Source organism: Helianthus annuus, chromosome 4 (assembly GCF_002127325.2).
Source record: "Helianthus annuus cultivar XRQ/B chromosome 4, HanXRQr2.0-SUNRISE, whole genome shotgun sequence".
Lineage (NCBI taxonomy): Eukaryota > Viridiplantae > Streptophyta > Magnoliopsida > Asterales > Asteraceae > Helianthus > Helianthus annuus.
This window is the reverse complement of record NC_035436.2, coordinates 9117756-9138331: the sequence shown is the minus strand read 5'-3', so window position 1 is coordinate 9138331 and position 20576 is coordinate 9117756. Positions and strand designations below refer to the sequence as shown.

Below are 20576 nucleotides of genomic sequence, written 5' to 3'. Positions count from 1 at the left end.
CCATTAACTTAAATCGAATTGAACACAAGAAGAGGCGGGTCCGGTCACAACATGTCGTTTTGGCTCATGTATGGGTTTTGATAATAATAAGTAACAATAGGTACGGGTGGAAACATGCCATTTTAAAAATTGACTATATATGCATAAGCTGTATATGTCAACCAAACAGATCATATTATAAGATCAACAGCAGCATAATAAAATAAAGAGTAAACTTCCGTTTTGCTCCCTGTGGTTTGGTCACTTTAACGGTTTTGCCCCAAACCTTTAAAAATAGCCATTTTACTCCCCGATGTTTTGGTTTTGTTGCCAGTTTGCTCCTTGCGGGGAGCAAAATGGAAAAACAAACAATTTGGATGGAGTTAGAGGCGGGGAGCAAACTGACAAAAAAACCGAAACATCAGGGAGTAAAATGGCTATTTTTAAAGGTTTGGAGCAAAACCGTTAAAGTGACCAAACCATAGGGAGCAAAACGGAAGTTTACTCTAAAATAAAAGATTGACATACATACATCACATACTGAACCTGATTAGCAAGAAACTGGTAGCAGGGGAGGCAACAGCAGCATCAAGAAATGTATTATAAAAAATAAATTCTTAATTCTCTTCCCGGACTCCATTTTATGACTACGGGCTCTAGTGATATAACGCCCCATAAAAAAGCCCCTCCTGTGTGACGTGGGACGACACGTGTCGCATAACGCCACAAAGGGGCTTTATGACTGACTTAACACATGGCCTAAAAGGCAACACTCACAAACAGCAAACCAAATACATCAAATTTGCATAGCAGAATCATCAATTAACAGTAAAACGACACAGTTTTGCACCAGAAAAAATCGGCAATTTCAGATTAAAGAACAGTGAAATATCAAATTCAAACTAAATACAACATATCTAGGGTAAATTGAGCAAAAACCACATGATATATATAACAACGATCAAACAGAAAAACAGTGAAATGATTGCATAATAGAAATTAGCAAGCTTTTAAAGCCCTAGAAATTGTTGATAAACATAAACATGTAACTAGGGTTTACCCGATCCAGAAGTGGCGCCAGCCGGTGGTAGGATTTGTATGTTCTTAGGGGGTGTTTGGCCTAGCTTTTTTAACAAAGCTTATAGCTTTTTTAGCTTATTTTTAGAAAATAAGCACTAATAGGTGTTTGATTTAGCTTTTTAAGCTTATGCTTATTAGCTTATATAAGCTAATTTTAAGAAGCTTATGGAAACATGGTTTTTTAGCTTATTTGAATAAGCTTATTTGAAGAAGATGGTTTTTTACTCATTACACACAATGATATGATACCCCTCCCTATATACAAAATAACTTAACAAATAACTAAAGATTAATTATTAAATTATCAACTTGTAGAATATAAGCTAATCCAAACACTAAAAAATAGCTTATCAAATGAAAGAAAATAAGCATAAGCTACTTTAAAACATAAGCATAAGCCAAAAAAATAAAAGCTAGGCCAAACACCCCTTAGTTTTTAACCTTATGAAGCTGCTTATGCATCGTTTTTTCTTTTTTTTGGATTTTGAGATATGAGGATTACATTGCAGATTCTGTGGAAGCAGGATTATAAGAGGGTGTTTTTTTTTTTTTTTTTTTTTTTTTTTTTTTTTTTAAGTTTAAATAAGAGTTAAATGCTTGGTTGGTCCGTGGTTTTAAAAAATTACAGACTTGATTCTAGTGGTTTACTAATTACCAATGTTTTCAGAACCGGACCGGACGTCGAACAGGTTTGGTCACTGGTCCACTGGTCCGATCGGTTCGACCGGATGTAAGAACCGGCAGGTGTCTTAAAATTAATAGGGTGAAATTTGGAAAAAAATTCTGAAATCCGGTTCAATCCCTTAATAACCCGGTTCAACCGGCCGGTTTTCCGGTCCGACCGCCGGTTCACCGGTTCAACCCCGGTTCGACGTAAATCCGGTCCAATATACTGAACCGGACCGGTCAGACCTCCGGTTCCCGGTCCAACCGGCCGTTCCGATCCGGTTTTCAAAACATTGCTAATTACACGCGTGGTCCTAAAACTTGTCAAAAATGAACTCGGTTGGTCCCCAGCCCTAACATTAGCTAAATTTCTCAGTTAAGTTCATGTTAAATGACCAAAATACCCTTGCTTATTAACTCTCTTCTTCACTGTGAGACCCACCCCATCATCTATCAGGCATCACCTGGGCAACCACAATTGCAATCCCTGTATTTCCACAATAGGAATTCCAATTGCAAACCCTTAATTCAAACAAAATTGGTTCAGGTGCTTACACCATCAACGTTAATTGATTGATGCTAATATTGGGCCTCAAGCTGTTCATCTTCTTTCTCTAAAGGACCCTAGGACTGATAAATCAGTATCGTTTCTACGCTTGATAATCTCCACCGCCACTACCCCAGAGTTCAAGGTTGTTGCAGATTGGATGTTTTATTAGTGATTTGAAAGGGATTCAGGATGGGATGCAGTTGTGGGTGCCAAAGATTGGGGGTGGTTTTGAAGGTTGTTGTCTATCGTTAAGGGAAGCAGTGGAGATCGGTGGTTTATGGTGGGGATGATATCTCACGCAAATTCTGTTATCTGTTTTTTATGGTGGTGGTGGGGATTGATGGTGGTGGTGGTTTGGAAGATGATACAGGTGATGAAGATGATGCATGCTGTGGTGGGTTTTAAAAACAAATGAACTCGGTCTCACAGTGAAGAAGAGAGTTAATCAGTAAGGGTATTTTGGTCATTTAACATGAACTTAACTGAGAAATTTAACTGATGTTAGAGTTGGGGACCAACCGAGTTCATTTTTGACAAGTTTTGGGACCATGCGTGTAATTAGTAAACCACTAGAACCAAGTCTGCAATTTTTGAAAACCACAGGGACCAACCAAGCATTTAACTCTTAAAATAATAGAGATAAAAATCATTTTAGTCCATCTGATTTGTGTTATTTTGTTAGCTTAGTTCAAAAAAATTCATTTTTCGTCTGTGGGTTAAAAAAGGTTTCACCGTTGACATTTTAGTCAAATGGGTTAACTTTATCAACTTTTTTCTATTAACGAGAAGGCAATTCGATCATTTTATATGTAATTCTGTTAACCAAAAGGGCAATTCGATCATTTTATATGTAATTCTGTTAACCAAAAGAGTAATTCGGCCATATAAAATGACCGAATTGCCCTTCTCGTTAACAGAAAAAATGGATGAACTTAACTCAGTGGATTAAAATGGCAACAGTGAAACCTTTTTGGACCCACATGCGAAAAATGAAACCTTTGGACTAAACTGACAAAATAACCCAAACCACAGGGACTAAAATGACATGTAACTCAAAATAATAAATTAAGTTATTTTGAAGCTAATTAGTGGGATTCTTCAATGCTGCTAGAGATGGGAACTTGATCGGGATTGGTTCATTGCGGTCAGACACTCATAATAGTTTCCGAAAGAGAATACCTAAAAATTAAAGTCTTATGCTCTAATACGTACATGTGTTTTATATCGATCAAAAGTCGAGGAAAAAAGTTCACACCAGAATAGAAAAAAATTAAAATAAAACATAACTGTGTATTCAGTTTTTCTTTTAATTTAAAAACGTAAGTTATTAAATAAAATTAAATTAAACAATAATATAAAATAACAATAAGGCTGCACGGTACGAGGCGCCAACCCCCTTCCACCTCAGCAAAAAATCATCAATAGCGCCCCCTTCCATACCTTGGGCGTTATCGTTGCCCAACGATTACAATAGCGAGCAATAACGAATGGAACCTTAAAACCAAAAAAAAATAGGGGGGAGGGTGCTATTGGGGGGGCTTTAACCCATACCGTGGGCTTTATTCGTATAAGACAATGGATCCCCTTGTCCTATATGGTGCCTACGTGTTGATGATGTGTCGTAATGAATCCCAAACTTCGTTAAGCGAACAAGGTACATGAATTCTCATGGCCAGCCCTGCTGCACGTTAAAGACTGACGACGTATATGTGCCCAGTTTGTTATAAAGAATGGCATTTTATTAGATAACTGTTACGTTGTACCATACAATCCAACTTTGTTGGCATATTCTCATGCTCACATAAATGTTGTATTGTAGATGAAGTATAGTATATCAAAAGGAACGGATGTATACGGTATGTTCACTAAAAATCCAAAATCCTTGGAAGTTCTTCGCTTAATTACTTCTCCATCAATAATCTAGTTATTATTATTCTAACCAGGCCATGTATATGTTTACATTCTGTAAACCTTAACAAAGTAGTTTTAACCCATAATGTAAAACATGCCCATCAACATCATATCTATATCTATATTAGTATATAATTCAACTTCATAAATAGGTTTGGTTAAATAACCTAATTAACCCATAATGTAAAACATGCCCATCAACATCATATCTATATCTATATTAGTATATAATTCAACTTCATAAATAGGTTTGTTTAAATAACCTAAGCCTCGAAACTCGTTCAAAAAGGTTCGAAAAAATCTCATTTGAAACCAGTTCGATTTGTAAATCAATAGAGCCGAGCTACTTTGGTTTACAAAGGAGGCAACGTTGGCTCGCTAACTTACAATACTCATATATGAAAACCTATCACATTTAAGACTCATTATCATCATACTCAGTAAATCTCATCAATAGCAAAACAAAGATAGGGTCTGAGGAGGGTAAGATGTAAATAGCCTTACCTTTATCCGTATGAATAGACAGGCTGCTTCCAATGAGACCTCTGGCTCCATAGTAGTTTTGCATCAAGCCTTGGACATAAGGCACATAACACTCAGCAATCGGGACAAAGACTAATTAGTGCATGTACACTTTTGTCTTTTACCTATCAACACCAACACCACCACATAATGCATGAAGAATCAAGCTGACTAGGTGAGAGTATTGATACACACAAGAATCAAGGTGACTAGGCGAGAGTATTGATACACAAATTAACTAAAAAGTAGATAACAAAACAAGTAGCCACTTACAAACAAATATCACTTCATACATTTATAAGCAATAATTAAAAGTTCATGTTTTTACCACAATAAACTAAAAATACAGTAATCGTCATTATTCAATCTCGATATACATAATAAACAAATATAAGTATCTCACACATTAATTTCCATAGATGCGATTTATTTTTCTGGTTTGAAGATGCATGGCATGGAAGGCGTTTATCACTCAAACTTGTTAAGAGAAGCAAATGACATCTTAAGTTTGTGATCCTTGCTAGGTAACTTGACATTGGTCGCTAACCCAACTACTTCAAGAAACCTTATTATATACCAACCTACATCAATTTGCCACCATTCTAACCCATGTCGAGCTGAATATTCAAATGCATGATGATTATTATGCCACCCTTCTCCAAAACTAAGTAGTGCTACCCACCTGTATATATACATAACACATTAACGTAATAGATACTAAATATATTAGAATAAACTATATATAAAACTCGTAATATTTGTAACTTTTTTTGTGTTTTACCAATTATTTTTGGAGAGATCACCGGTGTTCCAAACATGGGATCCCCATATATGACAAACTGAGTTAACTAGAAAAGTCCCGTGATATCCTAAAGTGCCTGCCACTCCCTAGGTAAGAAGATATAGTTTGATAAGTCAATTACTTGTATTTGCATTGGCTACACAAAAGTTCAAAAAATATTTAGATAAAGTCTTACCAAAACCCAAACAATATAGGAGAATCCACCAACAACATATAGGAGAGCAGCAAATGCAATTGTATGCAATGCGTATGTTCTTTTAAGGAATCTATAGAATGCTTGGTTTTTTAAATCCTCAACATTATTTCGTTCTTGATACTACACATATATATCACCCACTTAATCAATATTGTTACCCAAGAGAAACTTTATTTGACACGAACATATAAATTGAGACGTACTTAAATGGGTCGAACCGGAGATAAACACAAAAATAAGATATACATACCTAAAAATATGCATGACATGACCTATTCATGTGTAGACACGGTAAAAACTCGTCTAACCCAAAAAATTTATAAGTTTATTTTTCATATGTTACTATTCTAAAGTTATAATTCTACACTAAAACACAAATGCCTCTAAGAAGTTAAAGAGTAAAAAAGACAAACATTCATTATATTGTAATATATAACATAAAAAGATCAACCCACACAACAATTTGTTGACCCGTGATCACCCGTATAACAAAACATGTTTGTGGGTCAACCTGTGTCAGGGTCCATTTAAGTCAGGGTCGTCTCTGAAAATCACAAATTTTTTTGGTCTTGTGCGAGATTAAAAAATTGGGCCCTATTCGAAAATCTCCATTTAATATAAACTCATCAATCACTAAAATTTATGTTGATGTAATTTAAATAATTATTTTTATTAAGTTTAGGAAGTAATTTATTAATTAAAAGAAAATTTACAGTTGACAAAATTAAGAATTAAATATCACTAACAACAAAAAAAAAAAAAAAAAAAACCAAAAATTAAGCTTAAATAAAGAATTTGGAGACTCCTAGATTAGAACCCACGTCTCCTTGTTATTTAAGCAAGACAGTAACCACTAGTATAAGGGTTCACTTACGTTATTTCTCGATTCAGTGCATATATATTCTATCTTATACAACGTAAATTCTATACAAAATTAAAAAGATTTGGGCCTTCGGATGGGTTGGGCCTTGTGCCGTCGCCCACCCCGCACCCCTACGGGCCGGCCCTGGTTTAAGCTAAAGCAAAAGTCATTATTTTATTGTTAGTTTTGTGTCGTGTAAAAAGTTAACACGCTACATACAAACTACCTTTTCAAAAATGTAACCATTGTCAAAGAGCCAACTCATATGACTAAACCAAAACCCAAAGATTGGAGAGTGTGGATCTTTCTCTGAATCAACATATTGATGGTGGTATCTATGCATGCTCACCCAAAATATAGGGTCCCTCTATAAACACAAATTTAAATCAATGTAATCAGTTTGAATAAGTCACTAAAAGATAATAATATTGTAGTAACATTAGAAATAAAACAAACCTGTATAGATAGGAGTCCAATATAAGCAAAGGTGTACTCAAGCCACTTGGGCAGCTTGAAACTACGGTGTGCTAGGTTACGATGATACGACACACTTAGACCGCATGATCCAAACAACGTGTAAGTGAACGTTGCAGCCCAGAATGCGCCCCAAGTAAACGTAAAGGGGGCCAAAAGTGCAAGCAAATGAATGAACAAGAACCATAGAACCATTCTGATATCGTGAGTCCTCCATTTACGACCCATGAAGAGGTTTCTCTTCTTTGTAACTAACACATCGGAGAACAATATTTTGCTATATTCGGACTCTTTTACACCATTGGAAACTGTTATCAAGTTTGTCATATTTGAATGGTGAAGACAATGTGTTTTGTGATGTGTTTCAACTTTCAAGCGTGTATATTTATAAGGAGGTAGGGTTTATGAGGTTTGGTGAGGGTTGTTGAGATGCATGTAATGAAATCTTACAACAGGAGATGGCATATAGATATGCTTTCGACCTATAATTAATTATGAGTGTTCAAAAGATATATTTTGATGACACATTTATATCACATGCATTTTTTAACGACAAATTTGGATCACTGACGGACTACTAGAGTATTATCGTGCCACCAGCGGAACCACCCGATCATATCCATTTCCACTAGGCATAATGCTTATACACCAATTCAGGAGTAAACCCAAAAAATATGAGAAAACCTCCTTGTGGGAATCGAACCTAGGATCTATTGGTCACAAAGCCTTATCCCACCCTGAAGATGTCATTAGGCTATAAAACCACGCACATATCACATACACTTAAGTTACTTTTAGATTATTAATCCATGGAAGAAACTATTTGCTCTATTGTGTTAAAAAATATAAATTTTTGGTCTCAAATGAATGGAACGTAATTTTTCATAGTTTATGCTTATGCTATTAAATGCCAAAAGATTAGTTATTCCTTGGTCACGTTTTATTTTACCTAGATTTACTACATTTTACATATAAAATAGGGTTTGTTTAGAGTGGGTTCCAAGACTCCGAGTAACCTTTTTATATTCAGTGAGATAAGAGGTAAGGTTTACACTAATCTCACTGTCTTTATACCATAGTAATAGTTTTTGTTATTGTGAGATTTGAGTAGGTTTTCTTATTGTGAGGTTTTATAAGGTGTGTCGACGAGGGTCCTCATTTGGGCTTTTTGTCTGGGCTCATTCCTCTGAAATGATGACTAGGCCAGTAGGCCTGAACCCATTTAGATTTCCCCACATGCTCGGTAGGTCCATGTGTGCCTGATTCTACTAAACTCACTCTTAGGCCAACCCATCAGGGTTGAGGCCCAAAAGTCCCCTCTATAAAAGGGAAGTTTCTATTCCTCAAACAATCATGTTAATCTCTCCTCAAACTTGAGGCTCCTTCTTCATCTCTCCTTTATTACAATATACACCTGTGCTCCATCTCTAAAAGTTAAATTTTATAATTATCATTGGAATACAAGATATTGACTTGAGCTTCAGAGCGCACTCGGGACAAATCAATGTTTTAAATACCGGTATGAATCGGCCGGTTATACCGGATATGTGACATGAGTCCGGTACGATAAAGGTCGGTAAAACCAGAATACGGTATGTCTTATATACCGGCGGTAATCCGGTTCTACTGATTCAAACAGTTGAACCGGTTACATTATCTTAAGACCCCTTAGCAGTTGGAAGTATGGCAAGAGCCAACGCATTGCTTTCCTCAATAGTGCATTGGGTGCATTGAAAGTTAACCATGTTCAGGATTTAAGGGTACTAATAAATTCCTCACAGTAGTTCTTCTTGGACCAAATTTATTGTTACATATCGCCATATTAATAAACAAATTTAGATAGGTGGGATTAACAAATCAGATTTTGACACATTACCAGTAAATCATTAGGGGAGGGGTTCCTGGCTGTTAATAGAAGGTGAAGAGTCTGGGGTAGGATCGTCATTTGACACAACAAAACTATCCATGGGAACAGGTTTTGCTTCAACAGGTGAATATGCATCTTCAATAGGCTCATTGCTGTCTTTTTCTTTTGGTTTTTTGGTCAGCATAAGGGTATAAGGAGTGGTTAATTCTTGGCAAACTAATAAATCAACCAATCAGAGTGCGTCATGTCAATCAGTAAAGTGTTTAAACTATGCTGAAAACTGTTGGCAATGGTTAGACACTTGGTGAAGTGGTAAACTTTTTAAAAAAAGGAAAAAAGTGTGACTGGTTGAGATTGGAATGGACCCCACCCCACACTACCCTCTCTCTCTCTCATACCCTCCCTTCACCGCAACGGCGTTTGAACCCCGAGCAACATTGAAACCGATCGGCAAAGGGGGTCGGCAGCGGTGTTGCCGCGCGGCAAACCCCTTGCCGAACTCCTTTCCCGTACCACACCGTATACCCGAAGCCTTTTAGCATATTCTTGAAATTGCAAAAATTTTAATAAAATTTAAAATTTAAATTGAAATTGCAAAAATTTCACAAGCACCAAAGTGTCTGTTGTGACGGATATCATCCTTGCTGCTTCGCTTATATACTCCTCCATAGTCGCAAGAAAAGATTGTGGAGGATGCAAGAGTTTAATTTACTAATAATACCCTAACCTTACTCGATCAAACCATGATTAGTAATATAGTAATCTTACCTCTCTAAGACCAGTAAATTAAAATTTTCTAGCGAGCTCGAGTCATTTATAAACTTCATAAAAGTTAGAAAGACATTCAACCTAAAGAAAACTTGAGTATAATACCATGAATGAGTCGATTCAGGTTATATGTTATCTCTGACGGGTCAAAGTCATAAACTAAAATAAAAAGTAGCTTGAAATGAAACGGGTTAAAACTCGCTCATAATATATATTTGTTAGTGCAGTTGTCTCTTGACTTCATCTTCGTTCGAGTCTTGTATTGCTTGAGGCATGAAGATCGAGAAATCAAGAATGAAGTTAATTTCGCATGAACTGTATAATTCCGCATGAAGTGTGTTTGTGTAATTCCGCACGGAATTACAAGGTAATCATTGTGAACATGTAATATCGCTTCAGTGTAATTTCGTGTGAGTGAGTTTCATGCGGAATTAGTCCGCCTATATATAGATTTGATTCCGTGTCAGTTGGAACGGAATTAGACAAGAGTGTTACCGACGGCGGAGCGCTGTCGAAGTGTCTACATGCTGTAATTGTTATCAGAATCAATATACAAGACAGATTAAAGTGATATCTTGCTGAAATTCATGCATTATGTCTGTTTCCGCCTTTCATAGTGTATAGAACGCCTCTGATCGACTCATTCAGGTCCGACAACGATCCTACAAGTGGTATCACAGCACAGGATGAGGAGTTCTGTCATTTTCAGCTGGATTTCACCTATTTTTCTTTCTTTTACATCTTCTTTTCTCAACAGAACAAGATTTCACGGTTAAAAAGTTCTGAATTTCACATATCATGATCGGAATTATGTTTTAACAAACCTTGAGAAAATTGGACCTTAATTCAATCTAAATCTGCTAAAACAAGTAATTCCATTTAAAAAATGCTGACATCATCATTAATTCCGTTTGAAAGTTCATCATAATTCCGCACGGAATTGCTATTTAAATATAATTCCGTTTGAAATCATAACTAATTCCGTTTATTAGTAATTCCGTTTGAATCAGTTCAAACGAAATTATAATTCCGTTTCAAAACTTAATCTCGTTTGAAATCAGTGTTTAATTCCGTGCGAAATTAGATCGTGTTGTTCAGTTCAAACGAAATTAGTTATTTTCGTTTGAAAATCATAATTTCGTTTGAAAACTTAATCTCGTTTGAAGTTTGTTGTGCAGGTAATCTCGTTTGAAGATATTTTCGCTTGAAAATTTTGTCTTGATAAACGTGTTACCGAATCATGAGTGAAGAATTTTACAACGCTTTTGCCACATCCCCGACTACTCCGGTTTCTATTGCTCAAAACATGAATTTGGAGAATGAGACTGGAACAATGCAAAAACCCCCAAAGCTAATGAGCATTGAGGAGTATTACGAATGGAAAGATCGGTTTGAAAACTGGGTTCAAGCTAATCATTTGAGATCTTGGGAGTGTATTTTGAAGAAGTATGTTCTACCACGTACTGACCTGCAAGTTGAAAAATCGATCTCTGAATTCAATGACAAAGAACGAGCCATGTACAAAGCTGAAAAGACGATGATTAGTTTACTTCAGCAAGCCATTAAAGAAGACATCTTTGTGTTGCTTCAACATGACAAGACTTCAAAATCAACCTGGGATGCTCTTAAAATCAAGTTTGAGGGAAGTGAGAAGATGATTAAGAGTAAAAAGGCGCTGCTTAAGAAAGAATTTGATCTTTTCACCAGTTTGCCCGGGGAAGATGCAAAGAAATTAATTGAAAGATATTGCCACTTAGTGCGATCTATGTCAATGTTAAGCATAACCAAAGATCGAGAGGAACGGGTTGACAAGTTAGCTGACGCTTTACCTCAGAAAGAGTGGGGTACATATTTGATGATCTTAAAGAACACCAGAGAATATTATGGTTTGACGATTTCTCAGTTCATCAAGAAGATTGAGGGTTAGGATCTTGAACAACAAAAGATTGCGAGGATGAATAATCCGAGTGGTCAACAAGATGTGAAAATGTATTACAAAGGCAATGTTCAAGAGGCTGAAATGAGTCCAAAAATCCAAACTGCTTTTAATGCTGGAAACTCATCTGGAAATGTTGATCAAAGTTGAAATAACAGCAGTGGTTTTTCTTCATATCCGAGTGTTAATCCAAAAAGTTCAAATTCAAGTTTCCATTCTCAAAGTTCAAAAAGTGGAAATGGTTGTGTGATACAGTGCAACATTGCATTGAATCTTCCAGATGGTCAAAGTTTCTGTGAAGAAGTTGCCAAAGATCACATGTCATTGCTTGCGACAGTGCTACAATCCTATGAAGGTTTGGTTGCAAGGAGGACCGGGAATCCTATGCTAACAAAAGAGGATTACGATCAGATAGACGCTGAAGAGATGGAACTCATGGACATCAAATGGTGTCTAGCTAGTGTCTTGAGGAGATCTGAAAAGTTCAAAATGATAACAGGAAGAAATGATTTCTTGGATGCACATGTTTCTACTTTGGGTTTTGATAAATCTAAAGTGACTTGTTTTCGATGCAGGGAGAAAGGTCATTTCAAGAGAGAATGCAAAAATAGAGAAGCAAATGAAGCAAAGAATCCATTCGGAAAAGATGATTACTATCGGAAAGCCATATATCAACAAGTTGGTCAACAACAACAAGAACCACAAGTGGCTCATGGTAGAAATGTAATAGAGGATTCTTCAAAGAGAGCATGTTTGGTGAATCAAGAAAATTTCAGCTGGGATAAATACATTTCATCTGACAACAAAGCATGTTTAATCAATCAAGAAGATGAACAATTACCAGAAGGATTTAGCTGGGATATGTTTGTGGATAAGAATGGGGAGTTTAAAGCTTTCATTGCTAAAATTGTAAAAGAACCTGATTTGTTTACAGAGTGGATGAAAGTGATTGGTGTTAATGTGAAGAATCAAGAAGAAGAGCTTTTTCATCTGATGAAAGTTCACAAAGTTCAGATGAAAGTTCAGAAAGAGCAACTGCTTTTGATCAAACACCATCTGATTCTGGTTCTTCAGATGATAGTTCTAAGAAGACAATAGATTTTGATCAATCACCAACTGATGACAGTGGTGATGATGAGGAAGAAAGACATATTAATGTTGCAAAAACTCATCTATCTCCTGAAAGTTTTCAATTTTATTTTGCAGATCGCTTGGAGAAGCTGAAGGATAGACAAGCAGCAAAAGAATAAAAGAAAATGAAGTCTGAAAATGTTGCTCAAAAAGATGAGACTGGTCAAAATGAAGAGGTTAAAATTGTTGCTGAGAAGATTGTTGAAGCTGAGAAAGTGACTGAATCTAAAAAAGTTGATGAAGCTGAGAAGATCATTGAAGTAGAAAAGATTGTGGAAGTCATCAAGCATTGCTTAAAGTGTTTAGAATCTTGCAAGGAATGTCCCGCAAAAGATGAAAAGTTGACTGAGTTTGAGAATATGAAAGAACAATTACTGTTTAATCTCAATTATGTGAAAGAATCGTACGATGTATTGAACAGAACGGTAACTGGTCTTCAAAAGACAAATTCTGAACGAGAAGATGCATTGACCATGATGAATGATGTGATGATGTCGAAGCAAAAAGCTATAAATCATTACATTGAGGAATGTGCGAAGCTAAAGCAAGAGTTGGAGACAGAAAAGATAGAAAATGAGAGAATCAGACGATTATTTCAGAGTTATTCTAGTTCTGACTATCTTATTGACCGAATTTATCCAACTGTTGCAGGTTTTGAAGCATTTTAAGATGAAGAGAAGCCAAAGAAGAAGGATACTTGTAAGAAACAGAGTGTTAGTTATAACAAGTGTCCACCACCGATTTGGGAAGGGTATTCTCCTAGAAAACCGAACGAGGAGCAAGTCAAAAAGGCTGTCAATATAAATTAAAATCCGATACAATTGATGAATTACCAGAAAACATTGACATCACGTTCACATCGTCTGACAATGATCATGAGTCTGAGTTAATTAAAAAGGTGGTCGATCAGGTGTTGGATACAGATGAGGAATCGGAGTCAAAGTCTGAGTCGGAAGTCCAGAATCATCATCCGTTGACAGTCCAAAGTCGTCGTTTAACCGGGTTTATAGTAAAGAATTTTTGTTATCAAAATATAATTTGAATGAGGAAACATTTGAAGTTGCTTATACTTTAAATGATTCTGACAAATTATATTCTGATAAAGAATTTCCAATAAGAAGTGTTAAAGTTGAAAAGATCAAAAAGGTTTTCAAATTAACAGAAATCAATATTTCTGAAATAAAAGATGTAAATCTTACTGGAAAACCTAAAAAGTACACTTCAAGAGTCCAACAACGGCTTAACAAGAAAAAAGGTTACGGTTCTGGTTCTGGTTTTCAAAAGAAACCAAACCATAACGCTAATTTCAAAAAGAAAGGTCTTGGTTTTATTCCACCTGAAAATTATAAAAATGAGAAAATTTATAAACCAAAAACAAAATTTGTTTCAGGAACAAACAGTGAAGAAGAAGCAAAAAGCTCATTCTGGAAGCAATCGAATCAGGAATCCCTTGCCAAGAAGCAAAAGAGAGTGGGAACTGGAGTTTTTCATAGAAACGAGACTAGAACTTGTTATAAATGCAATGAAGTTGGTAACATTGCATGGAACTGTTCTCAAGCAACAAAATCAAAACAGGAAATCTAAGAAACTTAAAAAAAAGTTGTTGAGAAAGTTGAACCACCAACTGAAAAATTCAAAATTTTTGAAAATTCAACTTATGAAGTTGGTGAATGTTCAAAGAAAAATTTTTACAAAAAGAAAGCCAAAGACAACCAAATGTGGGTTGTTAAGAAGTTTGATGTAAAATTAGGCAATGAATCTGTAACACCCCCAAATTTCCACCTGCGGAAACCCCGCGAGGCGTGTTACGCATCAGAGTTCGAGCCACCAATCACATTGAACCAATGATAAATATTTAGATAAGTCATATCATTAATTACTAATATAAAATGTCAACATGTTATCAATTCTCAAAAGTTGTGTAGCGGAAGCATGTAATCGTTTAGAAATCGTTTCGTAATAATAATCAAATCAATGTATTGTTTATAAGTGAATCCAAGCGTCTCGATCCATGACCACTCCAGCACTCCCAGATAGCAAGTCCATGTTCCAAGGTTAACGACCTACAAGCATGCAAACAAGTGTGTCAGACTACGCTGGTGAGTTCAAAGTGTTGCTTACGTGTTGTGTTACCAGATGTATGTTAATGCGATTCAATGTTGCGTTACGATGTTGCTCAAGTTAGTTACCCTAGGGACTACGCCCTTACGTAACCGAGGAGTGTGCCTCTTAGCAACCCACTATGTTGTCCAGTTAGTTACCCTAGGGGAACCGCCCTTACGTAACCGAGGAGTGTGCCTCTAAACAACCATAGTGAAACCCAGATAATTAGTACCTAATAGCGCTATCAACTAATTACCCCCATTGCCCTCCAGGCAATAACCAAAACCGATTAAGTTGTTTACCCAATGTTTCCCGTCCAATGTTTACCAGTTGTCCCAAACCACCGGGACGCATGCTTGAGAAAATGCAATGAACTCACCTTGATTTGCTCGGTAAGACCAATTACTTGTTTAACAGTCGGTCAAATACATCCTATCATAATTTACCAGTAACAATCAGTTTAGTATTCACACCTAACCACGTATTTCGTCAAACATTACACAAGTTGCATTCATGAAATATATACACGTCCTCATGCATGGTATAACAGTTAGCCATGTCATAATTTTATTCCATACAATTCCTTTACTAACTGATTGGTCATACACAACACATCATACCCATCCTACTTGATAGTCCCTAAAGGTTTTCTCTACATGTGCGGCCTAGTTAGGTGTCGGACCAATCCAGTTTTAGTTATGCGTGAATTGCTAGGATGGTCCGATTAATTTATAATGCCCAAATCAATACCCCAACATTACTAATTCATATAATTTATGTTCACACCATATTATAATCTAACAAATAGCATTAACATCACCAACAGTAACTATCTAATTGAATTAAAGCAAGCATTGTTTAACATATCATTCTTTTTATCCCTACAACCACTTGAGTAAAACTAGATCGAATACTAAATGTTATAACCTTAACCAATATAACCTACCCTAATACTCGTTAATATCAAGATTTATCAAGTAGCAAAACATCAAAATTTCATACCAATTACTATAACACACTCATTCTTCAATCATAAAATCCAAGCATCAAATTACGTGTCTTTACTATTTCACCTTATCCCTTCTTAATCACTAATATTAATTGTTCTAATAATATTAGCTAAGTATCCCAGCCATTATCACTCATTATAACACAACCAAGATCACGGGTTACCCAACCCCACTTATTTACAATCTACAAACATCACAAACAATGACCAAGAACCCCATATTATTCAATCATAATATTTGTTAGGTATCTACTGATGTTCGGCCGTATGATTCCCACATTTAGAAAACATGCAAACACTTTGTCAATCAAGATTACACATACACATGAACATCAATTAATAATCAACAGTTAGCATAGATATGATTTACTAACCAATAGCCTTGATCGAACAAGATGATGTATCGAGAGGGGTATGCCTACTGATTTACACACACTAGTAAGCATATACAGACTAATGCATAGCCAAACATTATCTCCTCCAATGATGTCACACATACAAGTACTCCCATTCATGCAAGGTAAATTATGATACTCAAGTACAGTTATGTCTTCTTTGTGTTTTCTACCGATTATACATATATACCCTTTATGATAATTATGATTCTGAAGTCGAACCGGAGCTCGTTCCCGTACATAATCCTTATGTTTTCTTTCGGGTACACGCATACCTATACATAGTTACGTAAACAAATATTACTAAGATTCATGTACGGTGTTCATTGCCTTGACACGAAATCGTCCGGTACGAGTAAAGCGAACCCCGGCATCCTATATTATATATATCACGTGCAAGCTAACACTTATCGTCCATACCATCATGTATAATATCGAGCCTAAACTGTTCATATACATGTCATCGCACAGCCCGTACTTTCCTATAGTTTCATCAAACATGTACAATACCTACACGGATCATCGAACAAGTCTATATATTCTCATATAGTTTCATGAAATCATTCAATCACAGGCAACAAACGAAGCTAAAGTCGAACCGAAACAAACACCGAAACATAACTAACCTTGAAAAGATATAAAGTGAGATAGCGAGAGAGAGAAGAATCGATGAAGATGGGAGCTGCTACTGCACGTCGAAGAAGAGGGGTTGTCACAGTGTCGCCAGTTGATTTCTGGTGTTTAGGGTTTGCTATCGCATGCATCAACATATATATTGAAAGAGAGGGTTGTGGCGGTTTGGATGGAATGGGCCGAAGAGGGTTTGTTGGGGCTAAATTCTTATGTTTGTTGGGCTGGGGTCGACCAAAAGAAATTAGGCAACAGAAAGGAAAAAAAAAGCGGCAAACTTGTGTCAACCATTTGCAATATTGATTGTTATATTTTCTTTTCTTTTATTAATTAATTAATTAATTTATTTTTATTTTCACAAGAAGGTATTAAACATCCACTAATCTAATATGTGTATATTAGTCAAGTTTATGGTTCGGCCCCGTAAGTTTCCAGTTATGCGAGTGGGTCGAATCGATGTGCACTAAGTTCAAACGCCACTAAGTTCAAACGCTTCAGGTCGGTTCAACGTGATACAAATAAAATGTAATTATTTCTTCAAATAGCAACACGTAGGATTTATAAAAAAATGAAACGAACAGGTTTTTCCCTCAAAGTTACGGGTTGTCACATCATCCCCAAGTTGAAAGAAATTTCGTCCCGAAATTTGGTACGCACTCACTGAGAAAGCTAGATAAGTTAAAGCTAGGTAAGTTATATCGTTTGCTGTTTTTCCTGGGGTGTCACATCCTCCCCAACTTGAAGGAAATTTCGTCCCGAAATTCACCAGTGATATCAAGAGTTGGTTCAATTCCTTGAACAATTGAGAACATTGAAGTTTTAACATATTCTACCGTTCCTATGTGAACTTCAATCCACGTATTGAAGTTTAACAAGCCCTCACGATTGTCGTATGACTCATGCTAGCGAACCTTGACTTCTTATCCCATGTTTTCGATAGGTTCCCTGATATATACAACTGATCCGATGACTTCAAATTCCGGTAAGGGTATCACCAAGGTTTCATCGGGCCACCACTGCCGTAACCCAAGAAATGGGTGTATCTCCTGTTGGCGTACGTGGTGCAGGCCAGTTCCTGATCGAGTCTACCTTGGATGGGTCGACATGGATCCCATCCTTGTTCACTACGTGGCCTAAGAAGTGGACTTCACGAAGCCAGAAGTCACATTTCGAAAACTTGGCGTACGGCTGTTTCTTTCGATGAAGCTCCAAAATAAGGCGTAGATGCTGCTCATGCTCCTCCTGACTCTTGGAGTAGATCAGAATGTCGTCGATGAAGACAATGAAGAACTTGTCAAGATAGGGTTTACACACCCTGTTCACGAGATTCATAAATACGATAGGTGCGTTCAATAATATCAAACCATCCATCATATCAAACATAAAGTATAGTAGTTAAAATAATTCATAAAACCCAATACGATTGATGTTCAAACCAAACTTCGTCTGAGTAGCGAATACATAATAATGAAAACCCAAAATAAGTTATAAGTTCAAATATCGTTCATCGCGTCCCCTTGTCCTAACACGAAAGCTCGTCCTCTTGCTTCGTTGCCATTGCTGTTGTTCCCAGCATTGTCGTTATTCTGGCGGTTGTTGTTGTTGGCGTTCTGGTTTAACTGAGGGCAATCCCGTTTAAAGTGACCCTCATCACCACACTGATAGCACCCCTTCCTAAATCCCTGGTTCTGCTGAGGTGGTTGCCCCTGTTGTCCTTGGTTTTGCTGGTTCTGTTGCTGCTGGTGTTTGGGTTGTGAGACCCTACAATCCCTGGCCTCATGGCCTGACTTACCACACTTGTTACACGTCCGACCACACGACCCCCAATGATGATAGCCACACCTGTTGCATCGTGGCTTCCTCCCTGCATACGAACCCTGACTGTGGTCGCTTCCCTGGCCTGGATTGACAGAAGACGACTGGCTGATGTTGCGGCTGCTGTTGTCTGGCCTTTTCTGAGTCTGGCCAGTACTAGATGCTTTGTCATGATCACTCCACTTTCGCTTGTTATCATTAGTGGACGCAGTGGCAGTGGGTGTAGCAGCAGTAGCGGCCGAAATACGCGGAGGTAACGATTCGCTTTCCACCTCTTGGTCCACAATCTTATGAGTCAAACGAACAATCTGTGTCAAATCATTGAGATGGGCTGCAGTGACCAAGCTCTTCACACGCGAAGGCAACCCTTTGATGAATAACTCAATCCTCCGGGACATAGGTCGGGATAAGTTTGGGCACATGTCGGCCAGTTCATACGATCGCTTCACATACGCTTCGACTTCAGATCCAACCATCTTCAAGTTATAGTATTCGTTTTCCAATTTCTGGACCTCGTCCCGAGGACAGTACTCCTCCCTGATCAGTTCTTTAAAACCTTCCCAAGTTGTGGCATTCGCTGCCTCGATGCCCAACAACTGTACCTGGGCGTTCCACCACGTTAGGGCACCATCCGCCAAGGTACCCGCAGCATATTTCACCCTGTCCCCAGCGGGACAGTTACAGATAGCAAACACAGACTCTGCTTTCTCGAACCATCTTAGGAGTCCCACGGCCCCTTCAGTCTGGTGAAGGTCTGTGGCTTGCAGTCCATAAACATTTTGAATGTGCACGCAGGCTGATTAGGTTGTGGTTGCGCTTGCTGACCTAAATAACGGGAGGAAACACATTATAGGAATGAAAAGACGTGTACGTGGTTTAAGAGTTAAGAGGACTTGGTACATTCCGTACCAGCTTGATAGGCTGCTAAAGCCTCAGCTACGCGAGTATTGATTAGGTCAGTCAACTCAGCCTGAGTCATGGTGATGTTACCACGTCCGTGTCCTCGTCCGCTCATGTTTCTATAGTTGGGAATAAACCGATTTAGGAATCGAAACGAGATAGGAGTCAAGTATCATACTGATATTTACGTACTACCAAGTTCACACATAGTAAGGCAGAACCCTTCTCACGCTCGATAAGCCTTACTGGGACTTGCATGCACCCCGCGTTATTATTAAGTGTGCACCCATAATAATAAGGCAATTTGCATGCTTATCTCAGTGCCTCTTAACTTACGCTCGAAGTTTCCCCCGTTCAAACAACACAATAGATGATATCACAGTTCTATGGTTTACATGAGTCGAAGAGTAGTGTCACACTATCAAGTCACTATGGTGTTAAACGTTTCAGTTCATATACGTTGTGGGTGTGTGACTGCTAAGCAAGTAATGTATAAAGTGAGAGAGAGACGAACCTTGCAATCTGGAGCTGAGTGTCATGATCGATTTCCGAAGTTGTTCGGTTATAGTCTGGTTTTACAAAACGTTTTAAAACCTAGTTCACTATAACCAGTGGCTCTGATACCAACTGTAACACCCCCAAATTTCCACCTGCGGAAACCCCGCGAGGCGTGTTACGCATCAGAGTTCGAGCCACCAATCACATTGAACCAATGATAAATATTTAGATAAGTCATATCATTAATTACTAATATAAAATGTCAACATGTTATCAATTCTCAAAAGTTGTGTAGCGGAAGCATGTAATCGTTTAGAAATCGTTTCGTAATAATAATCAAATCAATGTATTGTTTATAAGTGAATCCAAGCGTCTCGATCCATGACCACTCCAGCACTCCCAGATAGCAAGTCCATGTTCCAAGGTTAACGACCTACAAGCATGCAAACAAGTGTGTCAGACTACGCTGGTGAGTTCAAAGT

General features: G+C 37.4%; 1 protein-coding gene across 1 annotated transcript; it reads right to left on the bottom strand.

Moving 5' to 3' along the window:
- Positions 1 to 4980: 4980 nt before the first annotated feature.
- LOC110935699 (delta-9 acyl-lipid desaturase 1) lies at positions 4981 to 7426 on the bottom strand. The gene is made up of 5 exons (XM_022178060.2): positions 7025 to 7426; positions 6795 to 6935; positions 5686 to 5826; positions 5490 to 5596; positions 4981 to 5390 (listed from the first exon to the last, which is right to left on the bottom strand). The coding sequence occupies exons 1-5, from the start codon at positions 7367 to 7369 to the stop codon at positions 5177 to 5179; spliced, it is 948 nt and encodes a 315-aa protein (XP_022033752.1). The 5' UTR covers positions 7370 to 7426; the 3' UTR covers positions 4981 to 5176.
- Positions 7427 to 20576: the final 13150 nt, after the last annotated feature.

Excerpts from the sequence above, each read along its gene's own strand:
- LOC110935699 (XM_022178060.2), bottom strand. The coding sequence starts at position 7,369 with ATGACAAACTTGATAACAGTTTCCAATGGTGTAAAAGAGTCCGAATAT. Across the intron at positions 5,827-6,794 it reads ATGGTTACATTTTTGAAAAG|TATCAAGAACGAAATAATGT; the intron begins GTAGTTTGTATG and ends ATATATGTGTAG. Across the intron at positions 5,391-5,489 it reads GATCTCTCCAAAAATAATTG|GTGGGTAGCACTACTTAGTT; the intron begins GTAAAACACAAA and ends GTATATATACAG.